Source organism: Pipistrellus kuhlii, unplaced genomic scaffold (genome assembly GCF_014108245.1).
Source record: "Pipistrellus kuhlii isolate mPipKuh1 unplaced genomic scaffold, mPipKuh1.p scaffold_m20_p_1, whole genome shotgun sequence".
Taxonomy (NCBI): domain Eukaryota; kingdom Metazoa; phylum Chordata; class Mammalia; order Chiroptera; family Vespertilionidae; genus Pipistrellus; species Pipistrellus kuhlii.
In genome coordinates, this window is record NW_023425404.1 from 41042655 (window position 1) to 41060027 (window position 17373).

The 17373-nt window shown below is 41.6% G+C and overlaps 1 protein-coding gene across 3 annotated transcripts in view; it reads left to right on the forward strand.

Annotated features, from left to right (window-relative positions):
* The window catches only part of RFX7 (regulatory factor X7), a 79487-nt gene that overhangs the window by 20671 nt on the left and 41443 nt on the right, over nt 1-17373 (forward strand). For all 3 annotated transcript variants that reach the window (XM_045582262.1, XM_036441073.2, XM_036441089.2), the window contains one exon: nt 15554-15587. In XM_045582262.1, coding sequence (XP_045438218.1) covers nt 15554-15587 — 34 coding nt within the window. The remainder of the gene's footprint in view (nt 1-15553; nt 15588-17373) is intronic.

The following is a 17373-nucleotide window of genomic DNA, read 5'->3' on the forward strand; positions in this document are numbered from 1 at the left end:
AATAGTCATAAGTCAGTGAATTGTTGAAGGACTCATTGTTTTAGGACTCCTCTTTTAGAGAAGGTATAGGGAAAGATTAGTTTAAATCTCAGTCGTAAGGGAAGAACTGTTCTAGACAAAAGATACAGGAGCCACTTACAATGCATGAATCTGGATTTGATCTGTTCTGGGATAAAAGCTCTTTAAGGCATTCTTGAGATAATTAGGAAAAATGTGAATGTGAACGACATAATATTGTGGAATCATTCCTGGGGAAACCTCATTTATCATGAGGTCTCTGCAGCTCATGGTGAGACCCATGGATGAGGAATAGCCTGTGAATAGGCCACCCTGAAGTAGATATTGCATGCCCTGCTGACATCCTCACTGAAACCTCATGAGAAACCCAATGAGGCAGAACCCTCCCACTAAACCACTCCCAAGTATTGACACACAGAAATGGTTAGATAACAAACAGTTGTTTGTTTAAACCACTAAGTTTTTAGGTAATTTATTATACAGCAATAACTAATATATATGCCACATTTTATGAAGCTCTTATAATCTTGGCACCCAAACAGATCGAATATAAAAATGACCTTTAATTCTACTATTCAACTCAAACGTAGGAACAAAAAGTAAAAAAATAAAAATAGAAAAAATAGAAAATTGGAGACAAATGTATAAAAAAGGTAATAAATCTTAGCTAGCTTGAGTTTATTATTGAGTTCAAGGTTAGTCTATTAGAAAATTTATTCATAGAATTTTCCACTTTAACAGGTGAAAGAAGAAAAATTGTTGATTATCTCCAATTGATGCAGGAAAGAACTTTAATAACATTCAATATCTGTTTATGATAAAACTCTTAGAAAGCTAGGAATAGAACTTACTTAATTTGACAAAGGATACATACCTATTAGTGAAAAAGACTTATAAGACACCCTTTTAAAGTTAGAACCAAAATGGGTATGCTTTTTATTACTATATCCACATTTTACAAAGTTCTTAACACATCATAAGTAAGGAAAAAAATAAAATAAGTGAAGAATAATTATTGTAGACTAAGATATGGTAAATTCATTCTGCAGAAAAATTACTGAAATTAAGATAATCTGGTAACAATCTTTTCCATTTGTATATACAATGATAATTTTATGTAAAATGTAGTTTGTTGATTTAAGAGAAGAGAAACATTAATTTGTTGTTTCACTTATTTATGCATTTATTGGTTGCTTCTTGAATGTGCCCTGCCTGGAGATGGAGCCCACAACTTTGGTGTATTAGGGTGACACTCTAACCAACTGAGCCAAGCCAGGACTTGTAAATAAATATTAGAGATATGCGAGCCTTTGTTTTTAGAAGATTTTAGGACCTTATTGAAATACTTAAAATAATTTAAATCTAAATAAATGGAGAAACATACAAGTTCATCGAAATAAAGACTACTATAAATACTTTTAAATTTTTTAAGTAGGTCTACAGAGTCAGTGCAGTTTTAATTGAAATAGTGTTTTTCAGTACACCACACAATGGAATTTTAAGCTTTTTGTGGAAGAGAAAATGGCCTAGAATAGCCAAATGCTCTTAAACAAAGAAGGGCAGAGTTTAAAAACTTACAATACCAAATGCTGAGACTAGTTACAGTTATGATTACAGTGTCAGTGGCACAGGATTCTAATTTCTCCATATACTTACCAACACCTGTTTCATTGTTTTTTTGTTTTTAAAATAAATTTTTATTGATTTCAGAGAGGAAGGGAGAGATGGAAATATTAATGATGAGAGAACCATTGATCGGTGCCTTCTGCACATTCAGGCATGTGCCCTTGACTGGAATCAAACCTGCAACTCTTCAGGCTGCAGGCCGATGCTCTATCTACTGAGCCACACCAGCCAGGGCTGTTTTCGTTTTTTTTTTTTTTTTTTTTTTTTTTATGGTAGCCTTTCTGCTGACTCAAGGTGGTATCTCATTTTTTAATCTATGGACGTCCATTTGTTGAAAATCTATCTTTCCTCTGTGAAATTGCTTTTGCACCTTTGTCAAAATTCAATGGACCTCGTGCTCTTTTCTGATCCACTGACCTAGGTGTCTATCACTCTGCCAATGCCATGAAAATGTCAGCTTTATAACATGATGTGGGAAGTTTTCTCACCTCTTGTTTTCTGGGAAAGACTGTGCAGAATTGGAGTTAGTTCTTAAACATGTGGCAGAATTCTTTAGCATTTCTGGGCATTTATATTTAATTCTAAAGTGTTCTTAATTTTTTCAACATAATGAAAATAAAAGGATAAATCACAAACTGAAAGGAGATAGTTGCAGCACAACTGAAAGGTTAGTATTTAAAATATATGAAGATGTGTAAAGAGTTTAACCTTAAATTCTTTACACATTTTCATATATTTTAAATCTTAAATTCTTAAGATTACTAAGAAAGAGAAACAGGCAAAAATTTGGGGGAAAAGCATAATCAGGCATTTCATAAAAAGGAAACAGAGTAATAGTAAATAATAAAGCAGCACTTGAACTTGGATTGTTAGTGCTCAGGGGAAGAGAAATTGAGACAGCTTTTTCATGCCTGCCAGATTGACAAAAATTAAATGTATCCTACTACTGGCAGTTATAACTATCTGTCCTGAATACTTTGTTAAGTATCAACTTCATTTTATGTTTTCTCTACTTAGTTGATGCAGGGGGAGCGTTTAATCCAGATTAGCGATTTGGAAAGATCACAGAATACCTTTTGATGTGTTTTCTTTGTTTTACCCTCCACAAACTTTAGAAAAATCTACCTCTTTTGGGAGTATAACTCTTTTTACTCATACTGTTTTAATTGATAAGTTAAACAGTAACTTACCTTATAAGTTTTTTTACTCTTTTTGTTTCTGGACCATGACTGTTTTTTAGATGTTTCTATGTACATTAATAATTCTCGTTGCTTGGTTACTTATTTAACTTTGTGCTGTGAAGTTCACCAAGTTTGTAAACATGCCTAGTTTCAACTGTAGCAGTTTTATAATCAATTTAACCACTCCATTTGATTCTATAAAATTTCTTTTTTAGTTTATAGGAGCATAGGGCCAAAATGAGATGTTTTTATATGGTTTTAATTAAATTATTTTTTACTTTATAGCCATAATTATTTGAATGCAGGAATAGGGTGAATATTATAGCTTGATAGGCCTTTTATATTTGACCAAATTAAAAAGGGGTTCCTGATCATTTAGTCCTTAGAATTTGTGTTAGAATGTTAGGAACTAGACCCTCAAAGCTAGCCCAGCAATATTTATTCTTAAAATCCTTACCAGTAAAGCATTGATTTTCCCTGGGGTTATGGGAGTAGTCTTACCTTATGCTTCTAGATCATTATTTTCCAACTTGGGATACTAGTTCAAGATGATTTGTGAAAACAGTTTCTGTATTAAATTAATTGGAAAATGCTGAATACTATAAACCTTTTCTAACCCACCCTAAAATGAAGAGTCCCATGATAGTCCCATGAATTAAGGTCTAGAACAATGTGTGTGTTGTTGTTTTTTTGTTTGTTTTTTGTTTTTTGCTGTATTTACCATAGTGTTTCTTACTAGATAAATTTCTATAAATATGGCACCATGTATACATGGATAATTATTAGAATAGTGTTCAAAACAGCGAGATACTCATGGAAAAAAGAATCAGAATTTGCAGTACATATGGAAAAATAGAGGATTTCCGGATTGTCTAAAAACGGTTTCATTGAAAAATGGTGAAACAACTTTCAGAAGGAAAAAGGATATTTTGCTGCAAGTCTGGCAATCAAAAAAGACAGTGTTTCTCATATCCAGCATTCACTCTGCTGAGATGAGGGAGAGTCAAAACATCGATAGAAGGACAAGACAAAAAAATTATAAAGCCAAATGCTCTGATCAATTACAACCGATACATGAAAGGCGTAGACTGGGTGGATCAGTACTTGTCGTATTATTCAATTTTATGCAAAATGGCTAAATGGACCAAAAGAATAGCTATGTACCTTATAAATTGTTCCTTATTCAACTCATTCGTAGTATATAATTCGGTTAATTCGGCTAACAAAAAGAAATATCAAACTTTTTTAAAGGACATAGCGGTCCATTGGCTAACTGATGAAATTTCAATAGATGAACCAGCCGAACCTGTACCATCGACATCTAGGAGCAAAGGTTGCAAATCGGATCCACCAGGGAGACTGTCAATGGACATGAGGAAACATACATTGGAACCTCTACTTGGAACTGGCAAAAATAAAAATGTTTTATGTCGTTGTCCTGTGTGTGTGTGTGTGTGTGTGTGTGTGTGCGTCACTCATAAACTACACAGTGAAATGCGGCACATGTACAAGTTTTGTAATGTACCCCTGCACAAAGGAAAGTGTTTCGAACGCTACCACACAGGGAAGGACTATTAGGTTATAGTTTTTTTTAATAAAATCTGATGAAAATTTTGAAAAAATATTATAATTTTGTATAAATAAAATTATTTTGATTGTGAGTGTTTTTTTCTGTTTACCTAGAATGTAGTAATTTTGTGTACATGTGAAATAGAATAACACATATTTTGCAAAGTAAATAGAGACCTCCTTTTAAACTAAAACACTGAAAGTTTCATAGAAAAATATCAAATAGATCAAAAGATATGAGTATTTTACGGAAAGTCTAATTTTGGCGAGAAAATGTCAAAAAAAGCCCCGCGTTACGACGCGATTTGGGGGGGAGATGCCCTATTACAAAGTGTTAATTGTAGGTCCAATTGCCTTACTTCCCAGGTTCCTTTGGGGATGGTGCTACTGGTATAATTTCTCAGTTTCCTTGGGCTTGTTAATCTAGTGTAGCTCCCTTCTCAAACTATTTGGGTTCTCTTGATGTAGATCTGTAAACTTGGGATGTACAACTGTGGTGTCTACAAGTCAGCTGATGTGGAGGGGAGTTTCTTAATTTTTGCTGTCTTGTACCCTTAATTGTAATCACGCGTGCCCTGAAGGGACTTGCAGTGGTCCCCAGGAATCGTCTGTTGGGGTGTTGTGGTTCAGGGGACTTGCTATTGGAAAGGTGTGGCTGAGGTGCCCAGAGATATGCAGTCGTGAGATGGGCGGGCCCAGCTTTTGTGGTTGCACCAGTGGTAAATAGGTGCTTACTCCCAGTGGCGGTTCACTGGAAAACCCACGTTAGATTGCCAGTGAGGTGCGTTAAATGATTCTGAAGGGCCCTAGCAGCGCAGGTGAAGTGCCTGTGTGTCAGTATCTAGGCAAAGTGAATTCTACTGCTGGATGGGTGTGCGCCTCCTGCTTGTTCAAGATCGCATCCAAGGCAAGCTCACTGTGGCTCCCACTAGTGGCTTACAGTGGTCTGCTGGAACCTCACCTCTGTAGTGGCGTGTCCATGGATACGCAATCTCAGGGCTCTGAGCTCCGATGCACACCTAGGGGACCTGGCCCTCAGTTGAGCAGCTAGGCTAACCTCCAGGAAGGGGGCGTTCAGGATTTCCACTGCAGGGCCTCGAGCCCTTGTCTGTACAGAATCCACTCCCTGGTGTTCTTGGTGTCTCCAGCGCACTCCCCCAGGAGAGTCGTGCAATCCCGGATTGGGATGTCCTATTGTCTATGGGGTTGAAGGAATGAGTGCCCCAGGATAGGCGCGCAACCTTGGGATGGGGTGTTCTTGCTAGTCTTAGCCTGCGCAAGCCGCTAAGGAGTGAATCCAAGGGTTTGCTGTTCGGCGGGAGCGGACACGTGGGGACACGAATGGCCAAATCAGGTGCGAACCTGTGAATCTGGGCGCGCGCGCGTGTGTGCGTGTGTGTGCGTGCGTGTGTGTGTGTGTGTGTGTGTGTGTGTGTGTGTAAGGGGAGGGCAGGCACGTGCTCACTGACTCATGGGAACCTGGCGGGCTACAGCGAGCGAGAGGGTCCGCGAATGCATGAATCTGGGCGTGAAATTGGGAATCCCGGTGAGGGGCGGCGATCGCGGGGGTCGGGCGGGGACGACGATGGGGTGAGGGGTGAGGGACGGCGAACGCGGGCGTCCGGGCGGCGGCGGGCGCGAACCCTAGTTCCGGGTGGCGCGCGGCGAACGCGGGCGTCCGGGTTGGGGCGATGATCACGGGGGTCGGGCGGGGGACGGTGAACCTGGGGTCCAGGCGGCGGCGGGCGGCGAACCCTGGTTCCGGGTGGCGGGCGGCGAACGCGGGCGTCCGGGCGGCGGCGGGCGGCGGTAGGCGAACGCGGGCGTCCGGGCGGCGAACGCGGGCGTCCGGGCGGGGGCGATGATCACGGGGGTCGGGCGGGGGACGGTGAACCGGGGGTCCAGGCGGCGGCGGGCGGCGAACCCTGGTTCTGGGTGGCGGGCGGCGAACGCGGGCGTCCGGGTGGCGAGCGGCGAACGCGGGCGTCCGGGTGGCGAGCGGCGAACGCGGGCGTCCGGGTGGCGGGCGGCGAACGCGGGCGTCCGGGTGGCGAGCGGCGAACGCGGGCGTCCGGGCGGCGGTAGGCGAACGCGGGCGTCCGGGCGGGGGCGATGATCACGGGGGTCCGGCGGGGGACGGTGAACCGGGGGTCCAGGCGGCGGCGGGCGGCGAACCCTGGTTCCGGGTGGCGAGCGGCGAACGCGGGCGTCCGGCGGCGGCGGCGGTAGGCGAACGCGGGCGTCCGGGCGGCGGTAGGCGAACCCGGCGTCCGGGTGGCGAGCGGCGAACGCGGGCGTCCGGGTGGCGAGCGGCGAACGCGGGCGGCGGGCGGCGGTAGGCGAACCCGGCGTCCGGGTGGCGAACGCGGGCGTCCGGGCGGGGGCGATGATCACGGGGGTCGGGCGGGGGACGGTGAACCGGGGGTCCAGGCGGCGGCAGGCGGCGGACCCTGGTTCCGGGTGGCGAGCGGCGAACGCGGGCGTCCGGCGGCGGTAGGCGAACCCGGCGTCCGGGTGGCGAGCGGCGAACGCGGGCGTCCGGGCCTGGGCGATGATCACGGGGGTCGGGCGGGGGACGGTGAACCGGGGGTCCAGGCGGCGGCAGGCGGCGGACCCTGGTTCCGGGTGGCGAGCGGCGAACGCGGGCGTCCGGGCGGCGGGCGGCGGGCGGCGAACGCGGGCGTCCGGGCGGCGGGCGGCGGTAGACGAACGTGGGTGTCCGGGCGGCGGTAGGCGAACGCGGGCGTCCGGGCGGCAGGCGGCAGGGAATGCACGGACGCGCGAATCCAGGCACAAGCGGAGGCGAGGGGGGTAGAGGGGGGGCGGGCGCGAGCTCACAGACACCGGCGCGCTAACCAGGGTCTGGCTCAGGAGCCAATCCGGGAATGCCGGCAACCCAGGGTTTTGTTATGTGGCTCCAGCAGAGGCGAGGTGGGGAGAGGGGAGGGCGGCAGACCGCAAACCGGGTTTTGTGGTGGGGGCGGGGGAGTGCACTTAGCTGCCGCGATCTGCGTACCTTTGGATGTGGAGGTCCGCGGGTCTGCAGCTGGTGGTGGTGGTGCTGGGTTTCTAAAAAAGGCCCCCCCTATACGTTTTGGAGATTAACCCCTTATCAGATGTGTCGTTGGTAAATATGATCTCCCATGTAGTGGGCTCTCTTGTTATTTTGATGGTTTCTTTTGCAGTTCAGACGCTTGATGTGCTTTTCTTTTGAAAAGAAACTGCTAAGGAACCCCTCCTCCCCCTTCTCAGCTTTTTTTTTTTCCTTTCTCAGCTTTTAATTTTGAAAAATTTTAATTGTATACAAAAGGGGAGAAAATACAGTGAACCCTCATGTCCTTATTCTTCAGCTTCATCAGCCAGTCTTTTAGCTAATATTATTTATATATAACCCCATATATAACCACCACTGATTATTTTTAAGGAAATCCCAGACATCATATAATTTCATATGTAAATAGTTATGATAGGAATTCCTTAATATTAGCAAGCATACAGTCAGTGCTCATATTTCTGTCTCATTTTTAGTTATCTTTACAGTTTGTTTGAATCAGTACTCATATATTGCTATTGGTTAATATCTCAATCTATAGATTTTTTAAATTTTTAAAAATTTTTATTAAAATTAAAATTTATTTTTTTATTGTTTACTAGAGGCCTGGTACATAAATTCATGCATGCGTGGGATCCTTCAGGGTGCCATGCAAAGATTGGGCTCCAGCCTGCACCCCAGTCTTGCAGCCTTACCTGACAGCCTGCCTTGGCCTGGCGCCACCCCCTCACCTCTCCACCATCCTGTCTTGGGGCAGTCCATTGGTGCCGGACCCCCTGCCTGGCTCCCTCAGTGCCTGGGAGCCGGGCAGCAGCCCCATCCCTCACTGCTTCCGCTGGTTGCCATCTGCAGGGCATTGCATCAGGATCGGGCCTCCCACTCGGCTCTCCCAGCTCCTAGGAGCCAGGTGGTGGCCCCGTCCCCCACTGCCACTGCTGGTCACCATCTGCTGGGCGATCAGTGGGCAATCAGGCCCCCGCTTATACCTGCCTTGCCCTGGCGCCGTCTGCTCACCCTCTACCATCCCACTGTGGTCCTGCACTCATTGGGGCCCATCGGGGCCAGCAGCGCCTCCACTGCCGCCCATTCCCAGCACCCATGTCACTGACGCCCGCCATGTTCTGTGCCAAGCCCTGGTGGTCAGCACACATCATAGCCAGTGGTCGAACAACTGCCCCAGGGGACAATTTGTGTATTAGGCTTTTATTTTTTTTAAATATATTTTATTGATTTTTTTTTTTTACAGAGAGGAAGAGAGAGAGAGAGAGAGAGAGAGAGAGAGAGAGAGAGAGAGAGAGAGAGAGAGAGAGCGCGAGCTAGAAACATCGATGAGAGAGAAACATCGACCAGCTGCCTCCTGCACACCCCCTACCGGAGATGTGCCCAAGTACATGCCCTTGACCGGAATCGAACCCGGGACCTTTTCAGTCCGTAGACCGACGCTCTACAACTGAGCCAAACCGGTTTTGGCTATTAGGTTTTTATTATATAGGAGGATTTTATTTACTTTTAGCGAGAGAGGAAGTGGGAGAGAAGAAAAACAGGAATGTGAAAGAAACATTGATCCGTTGCCTCCTGCATGTGCCCTGACCAGGGATTGAACCTGAAATCTGGGTGTGTGCCCTGACCCGGAATCAAAACCACTACCTTTTGGAGCATGGGAGGTTGCTCCCACCAACTGAGCCGCACCAGCCAGGGCAGATGTGAATTGTTTTTAAGACAACAGACTAAATAATGAATCAAAATGTCCAGATGGGGCATTCAGGGTAGTTTCTTTTTTATAGAGTTCTGGCTATCCTCTTTTCTTTTTTATAGTTTTTTTTGTTTGTTTTATTTTTTGGCTACCCTTTGTAGTCTTTATAGAATTAGGCACCATTGCTATAGTTATTTTTTACAACTGTACAATTTTGTTCTCATTTCAGCAAACTAAAAGTGAATGTGTCCCATTTGTTACAGATGAATTTAAGATAAAAATATGTTTTAGTATACAAAAAGGATCTGAAGTCAGTAAATTTTATTTATAGGAGAGTTTGATTTTTCCTGGTAAGGCTAGAATGTAAGAGCTTTTTACATTTGATAAATTGCATTGTACCTTCCCTACCTCCGATATTTTTGTGGGTGAAGTCTACTATCTAGTGTCACAGATCTCTATTTCTGCAATACAATAACATTGAATCAAATACAGGGAATCCCAAAAAATGTATACACACTTTACCAGCTAATAACTTACTTAATTTTCGCTCCTTTTCAGGTTTAACTGATTTGAAATAATGGGTGAAGCCAGACTAAATTTTGAACAGAGAAAATTATCCTAAAGTGCCATTAGACTTTTTTTTATGGGGACAAAAAAGATAAAGTTTACAGCACAAAACCGGCAATAGTCCACAAATTGAGAGCACACAAATACTGAGTGAGTGATTCTTGATGTTTGCGATTCTATCACTTCACATTATCAGTGGTGCCTGGACCAGAACGGTCATTAACTTAAAAACAGGCACTGACAACAGAAATTACTTATTTCTGTACACTCTGTTAAATTTTGAAAATGAGCTTTATGTTAATAAACACTGACTTTATAATCATTTAAAGTGTGTATACATTTTTTGGGGGACACCCTGTATATGGGGATTATGAGTCACTCTGAATCCAGACTTGAGGACACCAAATAAATGTGGAAATAGTATTGAACTTTTGAATGGAGGCCAGGCCTGGTACTGGAAGGGATGGGTGGGAGTGTCTTAGAATTATATTATCTGTGACAAACAGATAATTTATAAGCAATTTGTTGAAACAGGGAGATAGCTTCTGTAGTGTTCTTTTAGGCATGCTGTTACTTACAATGTATTATATACTATGTATGTATGTTTGGCTCAAGACTTTATTTAATTGTATCATGTTTAACTCTGAAAAAGGGGAAATATTACATGGTATTTTTGTGTAGTGTTTCTGTGAGGTAAATGAAACTAAATGGTGTTTTCTGTTTGGTTTGATTTTTGTTGTTGTTTTTAAACACATGCTTCCTAAATTTACTGTCTTGTTTAGGTCCACTTATTAAAAATGGTTTCCTCCAACTTCATTCTGTAATTTGATTTATCTCTCTTCCTTACATTGTTCTGTGCTCTCCTTATTGGTGTGTTTTCCCCTTTTTCATAAGATTGAGGTTTATTTTATAATATTGGGGTGATCTGACTTGATATGTAAAAGCTTGAACTGATTTAGAAGATGAATGATTAGCATTATCAAAGGGTGGGAAGTGGATTTGGAAGGACAAACAAAATAGCTAGCCCAATAGTTTTAATTTCTAAGACATCACACACACACACACACACACACACACACAGTTTTTGTATTTTACTTTTGTGAGGATTTAACTTTTTTTTTTCTTTCTTCAAAGTAGGGATTTCATGCCCCCTTTTAAAGAGAATACTCTGTCTTAATTGGATACCCATCTAATGTATTTAAGAGAGAGGCACAACAAGCTAATAAGCGGCTCTTTGCACATGGATAGGGCTTCTGTTTTCTGATTCAGTAGGTCTTGGTTGAGGCTCACAAATTTGCCTGTCTAACTAGTCCCAGGTAATGCTAGTCCAGATACCTTACCCACTTTGTTAGGGAATGCTCTTGAGATTCACATCTGTGGAAGGAATGGACAGGAAAAAAGCAGAGAGAAAGTTAAGCTGCACTGCTGGAGAGTACTGAAGCCGGACTGGCCCCCTCAGAGTTGCCCCAAGTTGGGACAAAGAGCTGGGCCTTTGAAACGCGGTTGATCAGCCACTGGATGTGTGCTGTCTCTGGAAGAAGATGTGGCCTTATGGAGTGAAGTTTTCTTGAGCAGAGGCAGTCCCCGGAGGGGCTGACAGCTGAGGGCATTCTGCTGAAAGCACTTCCAGCAGCTGGAGGACAGAGTCCTTCTTTCCTGAAAAGGGGAAATGGGGTGGTACATTACAGAGGCCACACGTGCTCTTTCCTAGCTAACCCCCTACCCCATCCTAGGATAGCCATTGTTTCTAATTTTTCTTTCATCATAGATTAATTTTGCCTGTTCTAGAACTTCATATAAATGGAATTGTACTTAATGAACTTTTCTTGGTAGTGTCTTTGGCTCAGTATAATGTACACCATTAATGTTCTGTGTATCAGAGTTTTTTTTTAATTGCTCAGTATTCCATTCTATGGATATATCATTTTATCCATTTTTATATTGATTGCTGTTGGATTGTCTCCAGTTTGGGACTAAAGATTAAATATTATGTGAACATTCTTATACAAATCTATTTTGGGAACACACAGTGTAATCATTTCTTTTGCATAAAAACATAGGAATAGAATTGGTGTGTTATAGAATAGATTTATATTTAACTACTATTTTTTATTGCTTTTGAGAGGGAGAGAAACATTGATTTGTTGGTCCATTTATTTATGCATTCATTGGTTGAATCTTGTATGTGCCCTGACCTGGGATTGAACCTGCAACCTTGGTGAATTGGCCCCTCTCTGGCTTGACAGCTGTGCTCTGCTCTGCCTGCTGTCCTCCACTCTGGTCTCTCCAAACATCTTTGGAGTTTAAACTTCTGTGTTTCAGCTCCAGCTAGGGAACTGTAGTCTTCAATGGAAAGGGAAAGTGCTCTCTGTGCCAGAGGGGAGCTGACTTATATGGACAGAGGTCCCCATCCTTGGTCCCTGATTGGTCCATCTTATGCAAAGAGGACTCCAAATCCTTGCAGGTCCAAAAAGCTCTGTCCTGATTGGTCAGAATGTAGCCTCACTGATTGGTTGGTGAAAATGTTGATAGGACTATAGCTTTGCAGCTCTGATAGGCCAGAGAAAGCCTCAGTACTGTTGGTTGAAATACTATTTCTGGAACTCGTTTATAAGAGCTGGATCAATGGCAGGAACATAGTGTGGAAGGCAGGCAGCTTAGTGTATGCTTCTCCCTGAAGTGTGGTTTGTATGAGAGGCCTCTGTTTAGAAAAGGCTACTAGACTCTGCTTTTAAATTTGGGCCCAGTTAGCCACCAGGCGTCTTTATTGGTAGGCCATCTTCTTAAGATCCACAGTTGTAGGAATTCATTTAATATTCTGGGTATAAGTCTTTTATCAGATATATTAGAGGCCCAGTGCACGAACTCTGTGTGGGTGGGGTCCCTTGGCCTGGTAGGTGATGGGGCATCTCTCCCAGTCCCCACCTGGGCCAATTAGGGCTGGTTGCTCTAGGGCATGGCGGGGAGTGGGGGGGGGGGGGGGTAGGCCTGCGGGAGGTTGGCTGAATGGGGGGGAGGAGGGGGTCCGTGGAGTTTGGCCGGCCATGGGAGGTTGGCTGTGGGAACTCACTGACCACCAGGGGGCAGCTCCTGCATTGAATGTCTGCCCCTGGTGGTCAGTGCATGTCATAGCGACTTGTTGACCAGTTCAGTCTTAACAGTCATAAAGGTTGGTTATATATATATGTATGTATGTATGTTTTGCAAATACTTTTTTTGGTTAGTGGTTTAGTTTCTATTGATGCCTTGATGAATAGGAGTTGACTTTCATTTTGATGGTGGCTAATTTATTTTTTTTAATGCTATTTCTTCTGTACCCTAAGACACTTTTGTGTAGTCTCAGGTCATAATATTCTCCTACGATTTCTTCTAATTACTTTATAGTTTAAGCTCTTGTGGTTTATTTTATGATCCAACTCAAAAGTTTCTATAGAATGAGGTATATTAATGTTTATAGATATATCTAGATATTCCATCAGCCTTTGTTGAGAGTATTTTTCTTTATGCCTTGAACTACTTTGGTACCTCTTTTGCAAATCAGTTGAGAAAATGGAAGTTAGCTGTCATTCATTTCACCTTTTCACTGCATATAATGTCACTTTAGTCTGGCTATCTTAAGATTTGTGTTTTCATTCCTTTAACTGTGATGTAACTATGATTTTCTTTTTAATGATCCTACTTGGAATTTGCTGAGCTTTTTGGATATGTAAGTTTACATGTTTCATGAAATTTGGGGAAGTTTTGGTTATTTATCAGATATTTTTCAGTCTCATTATCTCTCCTCTCCAGTTGTACATAAGTACCACTTGATATTGTATTACAAATCTCTGAAGCTCTATTTATTATTTTGAAGATCTTTCTCTACCTTAGATTCAGTAAGATGTCTTGATTTATTTTTAGTTTAGTGAGCTTTTTTCCTGCTGTATCTGATTTTCTGTTAAGATAACTCAATGTATTTTATTCATTTCAGATATACTTTTTAGTTCTAAGATTTCCATTTTGTGTTGTTTCCCCCCATAGCTTCCATTTCTCAGCTGAGATTTCTCCCATGCATACATTTAACATGATTATATTTTATTTTATTTTAAATCCCTGAACATATTTATAATGCCTCATTTGAAGTCCTTATCTGCTAATTCTGACATCTAGATTATTTAGGATTTGGTTTCTATGAGCTGTTTTTGTTTTTCTTTTACTCTAGGTCCCTTTTTTTGTTTGTTTATTCATTATGAAAGATGTTGCTTGTGTAATGCACATTGTGGGAAATATATTGTAGATTTTGGGTTTTATTATTTTTCGCTCATGAGTGTTATTTTTGTTGTTACTGTTGTTCTGGTAGATAGTTAACATGGCTGGATTCAACCTCCCAGCGTTCTCTCTCCTGTGATAGGCAGCAACTGAAGGCTCAGCTCAGACCTCTCCACCTTTCTGCTGTTGCTTTTTTGGAAACCTTGGAGTCTTCTCTAAATGAAGTTATTCAAATATTTGGGCTTGCGTTGTACAGACATTTTGAGGCACCTTTCTTCCTGGGATTTCGTCTCTCACTTTACAGCGGCTCTGGCGGCCCAAGCCTTTGTCCTCTGGCTCCTCTGCTGGCGGGACAGCAGATTCTGCTTCAGTCCTGAGTGATCGCTGCTGCGCTGGCAGATGAGTGCCCTCAGACAACAGCCTTGTGAATACAGATCACCCGCTTCCTTTCTTTTAACGATTCCCTCTAGTTGCTATCTGCTTTTGGTCACTCTTTTTTACCTTAACGTTTGCTTTTATATTTTGTCCACATAATTGTCATATGTGGGAAAGTTACTCCAATATAGCTTACTTATGCCATTTTCCAAAGTAGAACATTGCAGTATTGAAGCATTATTTTATTTTGAGTCATTCAAAGCATCCAGTATTCAAGGTGTAAAGTTTGAGGTTATTGGTTACATTAACTGAAATGGGATTTAATGCTAATTTTTATTTACTCTATAGCTATATGCAAAGGCACTCTTTATGGAAGATAATTTGGTTTGCAGCATCTTTTAAAATTATATAAACTACTGTGTATCTAGACTTTTGCATGTTTTCATTGCATTTTTACTTTATGTAGCAAAATCAAATGACTTTGTTCAATTACTTTACACTAGCTTCATTTGTATTACTAGTATATATTAATAATTCACTTATATTTAGTAGCTCACTTAAATTTATATATACTGACTTTATTTGTGTTATTTATTTCTAAATATATTTTTTCCTCCAATTGATTACCATATGAATCTTTACTATTACTTTTATGTCCGGGGAATCCTTTCCTGGTGTGTGGTGCATATGTATGTGTGTATGTGTATACACATGAGACAGGGTGGGAGAGAGTATCTACTTTTTAACGAGCTTTTAGAAGTATAGATAATAATATACCATTATGGCTTTTAAATGCTAAACAAATCATTGTCCAAGTAGCAGACATACAGTAAAAATTATAATTCATTGTAAACTCTGTGTCCTGTATCTAAGTATAATACAACATTTGCATTTTTACATATCATTGAAAACTTGTTTATTCAGAGCATCTGTTAAAGTGATATTATATAACAACAACAGGTTGTCTGTAGCAGTGAATTCAGAAAACATTCTGATTATGCTTTGGGATTCAATATAGCACAGTGAATTGTAAATAGATTGGTGTGTGTGCATGTGATTGTGCGTGCGTATGCGCGCACGTGTGTGTGTGTGTGAAAAATGCAGTTTTAGTATGCAATGCCTGATCTTAAGGAGTTTTTACTTTTTTTTAATTTTTTTTTTTTATAGTATGGAAGACTAATTACCATATCATTCTTACTAATCTAACATTTTTTTTTCTTTCAGCAAAACTGTACAATCTAAAGTGGACTGCATTTTGGTAAGTAAAATAACTAATCTTAATATTCTGTTTTGTAATAAGGCTTTTACTTTAAAATATATTGTTCCTGAGTCAGTATTTTTTTTAAATCTAACTCAATTTTAGTGAATGCAACTTGACATTTAATTACAAACTATTGTATATGGCTATAAGCTATCTACTTTCCTATATTTCACCAATAATTAAATCACAATCTGAGGTAATTGTATTCTTTTGAAACTTATACTAAAGATCACATAAACATTTAATAAAATAGATGTTTATTTTTCTGTTCTAATTTTAAAGAATTTGTTTAAAGATAGACTTAATATGTTTGATAGGATAGTTTTGTTGTGATAGCATATTTTGTCATATTCCGGTTGCTAGATTTTGGGAATTAATCCCACAATAATAGTTTAAATTTAGGTTATAGTTACAGAGCTCTAACAATTTATTTAAATGAAAGCTTTTTAAAATGTTCCATGGGACTCTGGCCAGGTGGCTCGGTTGGTTGGAACATCATCCCACACACCAAAAGGTTGTGGGTTCGGTTCCTAGTCAGGGCACATACCTAAGTCACAGATTCAATGTCCAGTCGGGGCACATATGGGAGGGAACTGATTAATGTTCCTCTCATATGTCAATGATGTTTCTCTCTCTCAAAATCAATAAAACATATCCTAAGTTGAGGAGTAAATAAAATGAAATGCTTCATGAGTTAGTGTTTTTTGGGGTTTTTTTTTTGTTGCTATAATATACTTTTCATGTTTGGATTGTTGGTCACTAGGAATTAATGACCAACCATAATAATAGTTTAAATTTAGATTGTATTTTTAGTTTCTGAGATCTTCTTATAAACATGTAAGGGAAGCAGCATGCAGCTACTAAGGCTACTGGAATAGAACTGACTTCTTTCATGAAATTTCTGCTGATGGAATACTCCTTATGTTCTAGAATATTCAATGGCTACACTGCTAGATTACCTCAAGCATCACTATAGTTAGTCTTCTTGCTCTACTTGTGAACAGAACTTTCTTATTCGAGTCTTCTTATGAGCTAACTTTTTTTTTGTGGAGAAGGGAGGTTGTTTAGTGTCTGGTATTAAAACAGTACTTGATATCTTATGCTATTATTAGCTTAGTAGAGGCCCGGTGCACGAAATACATGCACCTGTCGGGGGAAGGTTCCCTCAGCCCGGCCTGTGCTTTCTCACAGTACGGGAGTCCTCAGCAGATGTCTGAATGGTGGCTTAGGCCGGCTCCCCCCAGGAGCAGGCCTAAACCAGCAGTCAGACATCCTCGGTGCTGCCACGGAGGCGGGAGAGGCTCCCGCCTCTGCTGCTGCGCTCATCAGCTGCGAGCCCAGCTTCTGGCTGAGTGGCGCTCCCCGCCCCCCCCCGTGGTAAGTGCACATCATAACGACTGGTCATTCCAACTGTTCAGTCAATTTGCATGTTAGCCTTTTATTATATAGGATTAGGTTCTAGGTAGGTGAATGATTAGTAAGTTCAGAGGGAAAGATGTAGCTGGATTAGCTCTGTGCTTTTTGGCCAATAGTTGAGAAAGTGGACTTTATGGGGATGTTTTCTTCTTTCACTTACGTTTTTTTTGGTTTTTTTTTTTAATTTTATTTATTTTATTTTTGCCTCACAATAACCCTTGGAAGTAGGTAATCTTGTTATCTCCCTTTTACAAATGATGAAACTGGTGCTTTTGCGTATACTTAAAAATTATTGTTGAATACCACCTACTTGCCAATGCCAGATATAAGTGATACAAAATAAGATAATTCCCTTGCTCTCAAGAAA